The sequence below is a fragment of the Pteropus alecto genome, unplaced genomic scaffold (assembly GCF_000325575.1).
Source record: "Pteropus alecto unplaced genomic scaffold, ASM32557v1 scaffold202, whole genome shotgun sequence".
In the NCBI taxonomy this organism is placed as follows: Eukaryota; Metazoa; Chordata; class Mammalia; order Chiroptera; family Pteropodidae; genus Pteropus; species Pteropus alecto.
In genome coordinates this window covers 2,948,627-2,960,061 of record NW_006432451.1, presented here as the reverse complement: position 1 = coordinate 2,960,061, position 11,435 = coordinate 2,948,627, and the positions used below count along the sequence as shown (strand labels likewise).

The following is an 11,435-nucleotide window of genomic DNA, read 5'->3' as shown; positions in this document are numbered from 1 at the left end:
AGCCCTCTCTTTTTTTTTTTCTCATACAGCCCATTAACTATCTCTCATTGATTTTCTGTGTGTTTTCTATGTCCAGCTCACTCTTAATTCCCAAATTACGATCATAATTTTTAAATCCCTAAATATTCTTTTCCACGTCCCAGGCAGACACATGAATTGATCTTGCAAGTTCCATTTTCTCCTGCAGACATCTCCCTGGACCCTGCATCCTGTGTCAGGTCTGCCTCTTCTTGAGGTTTACTGTTGCACAGGCTTATTCCCTGTGCCTGTTTTTGCTGTTTCCTGGATGCCCGTCTTCCTTTTTCTTAGTTTGCTCATTTATTTGGTAGAGCATATCCTCTAGCTGCTTCCTGATAAAGGGGTGTGTGGGAGGTAAAATTTGAGACCCTGAATGTCTAAAATTATCTTTATTCTCTATTCATACTCTACTGATAATTTGTCTGCTGTAGAATTCAGGTTGGAAATCATGTCACCTCAGGATTTTGAAAGGATTGCTCTTTTGTCTTTTGGCTTCCAGAGATGCTGTTGAAAATTTTGATGTCACTCAGTCCTTTGTCTGCAAACTGTTTTCTCTCTGGAAACTGTGTTCTCTTTATCTCATATGTTCTGAAATGCATTCTAAAATTTCACAATGTGCCCTGGGAGTGGGTTTAAAAAAAAAAAAATCATTTATTATACTGAGCATAGGATGGACTCTTTCAACTGGAAGTTCATATCCCTCAGTTCTAGGAAAATTTTTGAAGATATTTCTTTGATAATTTTCTCTTTTCTTCTTATTCTCTTGGTCCTCTAACTTTTTAAGTCTCTTCTCTTGTATTTCCCATCTCTTTGGTTCCACTTTCTGAGACATTTACTGAAACTTATATCTTCTAGCTTTTTATTTATATATTCTACTATCTTTTTTAATTTCCAAGAACTGTGCACTGATTGTTCCAGTTTTTTCTGATCCTGTTCTCATATGATAATATTGTTGAGGTTTTATTTGGTTCCTTGTTTCTGTTCCTTTGAGTCCCTTTATTTTGTTTTGTGCTCTGTCTTTTCATGTGTGGTGATCCTTGGTTGTCATTTCATTTAAGACCGAGACACTAAAAAGCCGATTGGATGGTCTATGCAGAGGCGGAAGGAACTTGTCAAGGATGGGTTTTATATACTATAAGGTGACTGGGCAGGAATCTACGTGCTTTGTTGGGGAACCCCCCAAAGTCAGCATCTATTTAACTTTTCTGTGTTGGCATTTGGTTTCTCCAGGAAAGAAACTTCCAACCTCTTGTTTGGTGGTGGGGGGCGGGGGGGCGGGAGCGCTGCCAGCATTCTGGGAGCCAAGTGGATGAGCAAGGCTGGGATCTTATTCTTCAGGATGTAGACTTCCTTTTAGGACCTTTGTTTTTAATACAGTGGCTCTCCTACTTTCTGCTGTTCCTAATGTCACCAAGTCTAGAACCCATCTGGTTCAATTCCTTCACAGAATAAATCCACCTTCTCCTGCCTGGGTACAGGAGTAATAGTCTACTGGCTGCCCCATATGTGACTGGAGACCTGGTAGTCTAACACCTTTTTATACAGAATTTGTATCATGCCCTTCCTTTCAGCCTCTCATCCCTTATATCCTGTGTCACCTAGTACCTCTAATTCCTGAGCTTTCCTAGGTCAAATGTGTGAATAGGCATCCCCTTCTCTGGAATCACTCTCTCAGCTCTGTTAACTTAACTACTCTTCATTTTCCAAAAAAAATGTTGACATTTTATGTTCACTTTATATTTCTCCCGTTCCTTTTCTGTTTGTTTTTACTCTCATTTTAATGGGGTTTAGGAGTGGGCAGAAATAAAAATATGTGTTTAATTTTTCCCAGTTAGCTAGAATTCCTTAGGGGACTTTATGCCGATTGTGTCTCCGTGTAAGTTTTGTCTTTCTCTAAGGATCACAAGCTTCCTTGACAATGTGATGGTTTTGTAGGCTCCTTGTTATCTCTCCTTTTACCTTCAACAGTTAAGTAGGGAGAAAGCATTTTAGTAAGGATGTATGAAATTCATTTAAGTAAGATGAAGTCTTTTCAAAATTAGACTAACTTTAGACGATATTTCATTGTGTTGGAAAACTGCCAGCCCTTCCTGAGGTTCAGCGATAAACCTGCCTTTCTCAAGGATAACCAAAAGAGGAAAATTGAAGGCCTTTGGCAGAAAAAGGCTGATAAGACAAACTCCTGTTTAGGCCTTCCTTATTGATTTAATGAGGAATTAGTGGAAAGCTGCCCAGAACCTCTCTTCCCCCTCAAGTTCATTGCCATTGCTCCCTCTTCACAGTCTGTAATGGAGAAGGCCCTTTCCTGACTTGGTGCTCTGAGAGCCTTTGACCTCCTGAGAACTAATGCAGGAGGAAACCCATAGAGCTCCAAGCTGTTTTTTTCTCAAGAGTCAAGGTCAAAAGCCTTGCCTTGAAAAACTGGAAGGAGTATATATACCTTAGAAGTCAGATGTGGGATTTTGTTTTAGTTCCACATTAATGAGCTATATGACAACCAGCAAGTCAGTTGGACTTCAGTTTTCTTACCTGTGAGATGGAAATAACAATACATACTTTCCTACTCTATAATATGATTGTAAGGGTCAAGTACAGGTTACATGCATGCATGTAAACGTTTGAACATTGTCATTTTAAACTAACCATTTAACCATGGTGTTCCAGACCCTCATTCCACCTATGACTGGACAGCTGCATGTAGGAGCCCAAATTCACTTCAGTCTCAACTAATGCAAAACAAAAGTCCCTCTGCCTCCTCTTCTGACCTCTGCTATCTCACACTACCACAAGCATAAAACAAAGCAACCCTGGTTTTCCTCCTGAATTTACTCTCGTTATTCACTGAATTGTTCAGTTCACACCCACCCTTATGCCCCCTATTGTCATTTAGTCAGTAGATCCTGTCTTTTCTGTTGAATTGATCCTTTTTTTTTCTGTCCTCCTTACCACTGCCTTCATTCAGGTCCTTACTTCTTGCCTGCTTCTAACTGGGCTCCCTGGATCTAGTCACACACTTCTTCCAGTCCATCACCTACACAGCTGCTTAGCACAATGATTCTTTTTTTTCAAATTCCGAAATATGTCGGGCCATCACAACAGTATGGTGAATAACAAATTGACCATCTAGGTTCCCACCCCCCAGCTATCAACAGAAGGGCTTTTCTAAAACATATAGCTATCTAATTGTTCCCTGCTTAACACTTTACAATAGCATACAGGATCCTTTGTGATCTGGCGCTGCCTGCTTCTCCATCCTTGTATTCACCAATTTTTCACTTGTGTGTTGCAGCTGCTCACAGTTACTCGCGGTTGCCCCAATTTGCTGAGACTATTAGGGAGACCTCAAATTTGGGTATTTCCTCTTTGTTTCTTCTACGCTTTAAGGCTCAGCTCAAGTATCTCCTTTTCTGCAAAGCCTCCCTTATTCCCATTTCCCCATGAGCTAGCTACCCTTTGTATACTTCCTTCAAAGAATGTCACACAGTGTACAGTTTTGTCATTTGATTACTTGTCTGACTTTCCCACTCTACTCAGGGGTGGAGACTGGCACCCTGGCATGTGGAAGGTAGTGCATAAACATTTGCTGAATTGAACTGGATCGGACACTGTGCTAGCGCATTGAGATGTCATTATTTATCTGTGTAAATCAATGACAAAGACAGAATTCTCAGGGCAGCCAGGGAGAAGAAAATGGTAACTTACAAAGGAAAACCCCTTAGATTATCCTCGGACTTCTCAGTGCAAACCTTACAAGCCAGAAAGGAATGGAATCAAATATTTAAACTATTAAGTGAAAGGAACTACCAGCTTAAAATAATGTATCCAGCTAAGCTCTCCTTTAGATATGAAGGAGAAATTAAGACCTTTCCAGACATACGAAAATTGAGGGAATTCTCCACTACGAAGCCTGCACTACAAGGAAGGAGAAATTAAGACCTTTCCAGACATATAAAAATTGAGGGAATTCTCCACTACGAGGCCTGCACACAGGTAATATTGAAAAGGTTCAGCTCACCTAAAACAAAATGACAAAAGAAAAAAACAATTAGAAGTAAAGTGACTATCAGCCAAATAGAAGCAGAGGAGTGCAACCCTTACTAAGAACTAAGAAGGGCATTATAAGCTTAAATAATAATAACAGAATTGTTATAACAAGATAGTAATGAACATTCAGCATACATAGGGACAAACTGAGGTAGCAATGACTAAAAAGGGGAGGATTCAAAGATCCAAATTTGCAAAGGGAATGGAGATAAGGCATGTGCAGAAGAAAAAGAAGCACAATTGTAATATAATGTAGAGAAAGAATATATCAGAAAAATGTATCAGGATAGTAGATTGAAGTGCACAAGTTTACTCCATCTCCTGATTGAAATTCTGTGAAGTGACAGGAACAATTCCCACCCTATACCACAAATAAACAGATAGACAGACAGACAGACCGACTCATCCCAAGAAAATAAGAAAAGATGTCAAGTATCTGGCAATACTGAGGAATTCTTAAAAGGCAGACAAGAACTGATCTACAGGGACACAACCCAAAAGAAAGCAAATTAAAATAATCATATAACTCTTTTCACCTCAGACTGACAAAAATGAAAATAATGACATTATAAAGTGTTTTATAAAGATCAGGGAAACAAGCAGTCTTAAATAGCACTGGTGTGAGTTTAAATTGGTAAATTCCTTTGGGAAGACAATTTGGCAGCATCCACCAAAACCAAAAATAGGCATTCATTTTGAGCCAGCATTTCCACTGCCAGGCAGCTATCCAACAGAAACATTTATACATGTGTACAGTCACATACTTGTACAGGATTGCTTCATTGATAAGAGTAAAAACTAAAAATTTAATGTCCATCAGTAGGTGAGCAATTAAATATCAGGTACACCCATAAAATGAATTATTATAGAACCAACACCAACAACAACAAAGGAAAGAAAAGAAGTTGGACCTATATGTCCTGACATGAAAAGGTTTCTGAAAACATACTTTGCTATGGGTAAGTGAAAAAGTCATTGTATAATACACAAAATATGAGCCCCGTTTTATAAATACATATGTACACACACACACACACACACACACACACACACACACACACACACACACACACACACAGACACACCCCTGTGGATGGTAACGGGAAGAGTGCTCGCCAAATGTTGATTATCTCTGGGGAAGGAAATGTGTTGTGGACACAGCAGAATGGTGAAGAGGGACTTTCATGTTCTGTTCTTTTTCTATCATAGTTTAAAACATTTACAATGAAAATGTAATCATGTAGTTTTTTTATAATAATTTTTAAAAGAATGAGGAGAACCTATGCATAGGGAAAAGAAGATTAAAAAAACATTGAAATGCTAATAATAAATGGTTGTATATGTGTGACAAGGGCCACCTTAATGTGCCTGTACATGTTAGGCCTAAAATCTTAAGAAAAATTTTCAGTGAAAAAAGAGGATATGTGTGCTTTGATATCTAGATATTATTTGTTGTCAATTAAGAATGCTGGTGACAAGGTCAGGAGCCTTAAGTACATCCTGGTATCTCCACACTTTATTCAGCTTGAATTCCTATAGCACATGCCAGACAAAGAGCTAAAAGCACATTTTGTACGATGTATACTTTGTTACACTCGTACGATGATCTCATTTTCTAAACCAAAAATTACATACCTGCGCTTGATAATGGATTATAATTATAGAAAATGAAACGGATCTGGAAAATCTAGGAAGTGCAAGCCCTCTGTCATTTTCTAATTTTTACCTCCATGTCTCTGGTTTACAGGTGATTAGGTACGGATACCTTAAATCAGCACTAAAACTACCTCAAAACAATTAGAAAAGACAAGGAAGATAGCCAAGGACTTTCCTGCATAAAGCTGCAACATTTCCAACCAGTAAGGCCTTCCCCATGCCCCTAAATATAAATCGAGAAGTTTTGGTGAATAGGGAATTATTAAATAAAAACTAAATGAAAATGAAGAACTGTAATTTCTTTACTTGGAAACTGTAATTTTCTCAGACAGGATGGTAGTAAAATCCCCCTCCACCCAAGTTTCTTCCTTTTTGGCAGCCCAAGGAAAGAGCTATTTACAATATAGGTCTTCCTCCCAATCACAGCTGTCTCATTAGGTTTTTCTGAAACAGTAAGTACCCAAAGGGCTGCTCACTAACAAACAAAAAGTAGAATACAATGTGCCAAGAGAACCAGAAAAAAAAAACAGCGAAAAATTGTCCAGGAGATTCCTAAACAAGGTCTAACCTCTACAGAAATGCAGAAATGCAATAGCTGCCCTTGACTTGCAGAACAAACCCTCAGACTAATCTTGATAGGACTTAGAGCAGTCACAGCAATCCTGCATGAAGAAACCTTAGAACCTAGGTTAAGAGCCGAAGCTTTGCAGTTAGCTGATCTAACTTCAAAACTCGCCTCTGCCACTTGTCAGTTGTGTGACCTTGGACAAGTTACTAATCATTCAAACTACCATCTCTGTTTCCATAAGTTCTACTGTGATAGGATCCCTAGGACTTAAATGGCCCAAGGAAACTAGAACTAAACTGGTGAGCCAGTTTAATAGCATTATGGTTGAAAGGCCTAAGATGTGTCATAGCACCCCAAGTGCATGAACACAGCAAGCCTCGTCTTCTGTGCCTCAGAAGCAGCTATGTTTTGTGATGGCATCTAAAGACATTGGAGAAGGCAAGGAAGAATATGACTGATAAGAACCTGTGACTTCTGAATCCACCTCAAACACCTCTCTCAACTCACGTAAAAACTGACTATACATTGACACATGGCAGGCAGCATGCTGGACCTCGAAGTACTGATGAATAAAAACAGGCCATACAGACAGAGCCCACGCTCTACAATGAAGACAGGTGCTAAATGAGGTCCTGCTCTATGTGGAAAAACAGATATGAGAAGACAAAGCTTCTGCCCTCATGGAGCTTGAATTCTAGAGGAAGGGAAAGTGAGCGAATAAACAAATAAGCAGATAATATGATTCCAGGTAGTGATTAAGTGCTATAAAGAAACAAAAACAGCAAATAAAGCAAAGTAAGGGGATAAAATATGACAGGGTGATACTTTACGGTCCTCAAGAAAGACCTCTTTTAAGAAGGTGACCTTTGAGAAGAGAGCTGAACAAAATGTGAGTGTCTGAGAGAGACAGGCAGAGAGAGCATCAAATGCAAAAGCCCCAATAAAGAACACACTTGACACAGGCTGGAGTGCAAGGAGGAACAGAGAGCTCTTCCTGCATGGATCAGACTTAGAAAGGATACCGAAGTGAGTTCAGGTCAACAAGTGTCCACTGAGCATCTACTATGTGCCAGGCTCTGAGGGAAGATGCACAATTCATGCTGAAGGAAAGGGAAGCACTTTCAAACAAGAGGAAGACGCAAGACTCTGAAGTCCAAATCACGATGATCAGACATTAGATCTTAAAAGAGAACCAGGATTCCTCTGACCTGATTTAAAACATCCGTAGATTTAAAACCCATGTTTAAATCTACATATAACTCCTCCGATCTAGCAAAACTCAGGCAAAAACTTGGGGTAAAATTGCTTAAAGTCTCTGTAAAGATAAATAAAAACAGCAGAAAATATACTGAGGCACTTATTCTGTTCAGCACAGAAAATGGCCCAGCTCAAATGTCCCCTGATCCACAATACCTTTCCTGACTGAATTGGCCAATATTAATTTCACTCTCCTCAGATTTTCCAGATCATCTGCTGCACCTTACCACAGCATTTATCATATCTGGCCTTGAACCACAGTGAATTCTTTATGCTGCTCACCCATACTACGTAGCTTAAGACCTTTAGGGGAATTCCTCATGTTTCCAAGAGCACAACACTATGCAAGGAATTGGCCCAGGGCCACTAGTGTGCAACATCTAACATTCTGGTTTTACCAACCAGCTACCCCGGTGTGACCTGATCGCTATACAGTATAAAAAACCTGCTACACTGGATCCAGTGGCACCAATCTCTTGATGGGACATATAAGAATACTGCATTGTTTAGATAAAACACAGAGACAGAAGAACCATAAGTTGAAACCAAAGTACCCAGCCCACTTTCATCCGTGACTACTCTGTGCAGTCAAATTTCGGGATCAGCTCTTAGCTGGCAGTAAACTTGCTTCATGTGTTTGCCCAGCTACTTAACTTACTTTACACAGATAAATAATGACATCTCAATGGTGAAGGCCTTTTGGGGTTGAGATAATTGGGTGTTCTGTTGACTTCTTGAATTCCATGGTCCAGCTCATTCCTTAGATTTGGGAAATTCTCATCAGCTATTTGTCTGAAAATACTTTCTAGTCTCTGTTCCTTTTCCTTGCCTTTGATAATGCCCATTATTCTTATATTTCCTCTCCTGATGGTATCAGCTAGTTCTTGAATTTCTCTTTCATTATTTTTCATTCTTCGGTTTTTCTTTTCTTCCTTCTGATTTATTTCTAGATTTCTGTCTTCGATATCACTGATCCTTTCCTCTATTTGGTCAACTCTATTTCCCAAGCTTGCTATTTCAGTTTTCAACTCTTGCAGTTTGTTCCTCATCTCTAGAAGTTCTATTTGGTTCTTTTTCAGGGTTTCAGTCTCCTTGCTCTGCTCATCTAGTTGTTTTTTCAATTCCTGAAATAGTTGATATGACTCGTTTCAGAATTCACTGAGTTTTTTCAGAAGTACCATCCTGAATTCTCTGTCATTTAAGTTGCATATTTCTATCTCTGTAAGCTTATTTTTGCCTTCTTTCTGAGATGCCTTGTCACCTTGGTCATGGACTATTTATGGACTATTTCTCCGCCTGAGCATTAATGGGAATGTATTCTGCTTTTTTTTTTCCCCCCAAGAAAGAAGATTTATTATATAAAGGTCTCTCTTTAGCCTTTTGCAAAGAAAGCATTTTACTTTTGGTTTCCAGTAGGTGGCATCTAAGCCTCTTGGATCCCTACTATATATAAAGTCTTAAAAATGCCTTTTTATTTTCTGATAGATATTTAATCACACTAACTACTCTCAGTTTCAGTCTCTGTCAGTGTCAGCGACATTCTCGGCAGCGTTTGCTCAGATTTCCCTGGGACTCTGCGGTATTTGGTCTCGGAGGATATAGGAGGAGGGGCCCTCTGGGTTAGGGGTTGGAGGCTGCAGCTCAGCCTCGGTTTTGCAACCATGGCCAGTTTTTCTGTTGTCCCCGCTTTTCTGACGTCCCCGCTTTTCTGCCATCCCCATTTCTCTGTCTTCTGACCTCATGACTGGACATGGCCCCGTGGAGCTCACAGCACTCTCAGGCAGGGCTGTTCAGGGAACTCTCTGCACCTTCTCCCCTCTCCCTCCTCCTGCAGGGAGCTCCAGTGGCTTCGAGAGGCAACTTCTTTATTTCTCCAAGTCTACCTCCAGACACCCAGGGTTCTGACCTGTGGTAGCTCTTATGCGTAGATCCCATGCTCAGAGGTGCTGGTGTGAAGTTTGGGTGTTTTTTTGTTCCGTTTTAGCTGTTCAGCTTATTGTTGTTTCAAGGGGAGGGATCTGGGGATATCTCTCACTCTGCCATGTTTCCAAAGATCATGTTTCTTTTTTCTCCTTAACTTTGTATTGTAATCTCTATTCAGTTTTATTACATAGTAATATAACTGGTATATGAAATTCTACTATGTGTTTATACCTTAGTTATCATAATAACTTCTCTACTGATAGACTTTTATTGTTATAAATAACACCACTTCCAACATCCAGGCATAAAGGCTTTTGACCCAGATGGTTTTACTGGTGATTCTTTATAATTTTAATGCTCTGTGTCATTCATTCCTGAGTATAGAAATGAGTAAATAGCTACCCAGCTGATCATGACCCAAACCTAACACTAATACAATCCAATAGAAATAGCACAAAAAGCAAAAACTTTTGACCAACCTAACTTATGAATACAGATGTGAAAATCCTAAATTAAATACTCTTAAGTAGAATTCACCAACATGGTCATAATAGAGAAAGGCCAAATAAGGTTTTTGTTTTATTTCAGGAATAAAAGAATGGCTCAATATTAAGAAACCTATTGATAACAACATATTAGTTGGTTAAATGTGAAAAACTATGATTATTTCTATAGGTGCAGAAAATGCATTTAAATGAAACAGCTGTTTTTAATAATACTTTAAACGGGAAAAAAATAAGATACTTCCTTTATATATTACAGAGTCTTTCTCAAACCCACTGCCAAAAACATTAAGAAGCATTCTTATTAAAAACAAGGATAAAACAAGGCTGCCCTCTATTACTTAGTAGTATTTTAGAAGCTTTGGCCAATGCAGTAAGGTGTGAAACAGAAATCAGAATTAAGGCTTTGAGGATTAAATAAGATAACATTTCAACCTTCCTAGATGGTATTTTTTGATTCAAATAAGGCACTTAAATTGTATATTTTTGTTGTTATTTTTTGTTATCAATAAGACATTCACAAAGGAAAAATTGTCTCGCATCTTAATACAGCTGGCTTGATGTTTTTATGAATATGGTTTTCTTGATCTTGGTCCTGTGGTTGAAGCATCATGATTATCTATCTGGTCTGTGTGAAGGTCTCTCTCAAACCTTCAGTCACCAGCATAGAGGTGGATGCTCAATACCTGTAACTGGCTGAGTGGTTTGGTTCAGTGATATTTTTGACGACCTTTCACTGAGCTGTTCTTATGATCCTGAGAGTATTCAGAGGCATGAGTCCCAGACTGAGTGATTAATGAAGTTACAGATGAGGAGAAAGGTACAGAAGAACACACTCTTAAATGATGACACTGTTGTCTTGACATTTGACTCCTTGTTCAGCAAACCACTGTGTACCCTCATACTATACATTTGTGTGGTAAATTGCTGCTATCCTTTGTCAGAAGTCATGTGAAAATAATCAGTTTGGTTAAACATCACACAGTTCTTTTCCAAACAGCTTGCTGTCTCTAAATTTGGTTTGTGACTTAGGTGTTTTTTGTTTTGTTTTGTTTTGTTTTCTTCTCTATAGCATCTGGAGAGGGCCAAATGTGAACTGTGTTGACAGCACTGGGTATACACCTCTGCACCATGCTGCTTTGAATGGCCATAAGTAAGTATTGATGTGCTACATTCTTGCCCCACTGCCCCACCCTTCAGAACTCAGGCCTTAGGATTGTCTTTTTGTGCTGAGGAACAGAGAAGAATGAACTAAATTTAGTCCATCCAGAATTCCTGAGTCTCTCTTCAGTGTATAACTTAAACATCCTTCCCACCCCACCTCCAAAAACACTTTAACCAGAGGTTAAGTTTTACCTTTTCTTCTGTTTGTCCTTTTCCCCTCTGAAGTGGTGCAGTGCCACACAATCATCTCACTATGAAGATCAAATTTGGGGCAGCTAGATCATAAAGGGGCTGAATAATCT

The 11,435-nt window shown here is 39.1% G+C and overlaps 1 protein-coding gene across 5 annotated transcripts in view; it reads left to right on the top strand.

Moving 5' to 3' along the window:
* Positions 1 to 11,435, top strand: part of ANKS1A (ankyrin repeat and sterile alpha motif domain containing 1A) — a 175,762-nt gene that overhangs the window by 55,098 nt on the left and 109,229 nt on the right. For all 5 annotated transcript variants that reach the window (XM_006907348.3, XM_015585905.2, XM_006907347.3 and 2 more), the window contains exon 2: positions 11,042 to 11,122. In XM_006907348.3, coding sequence (XP_006907410.1) covers positions 11,042 to 11,122 — 81 coding nt within the window. The remainder of the gene's footprint in view (positions 1 to 11,041; positions 11,123 to 11,435) is intronic.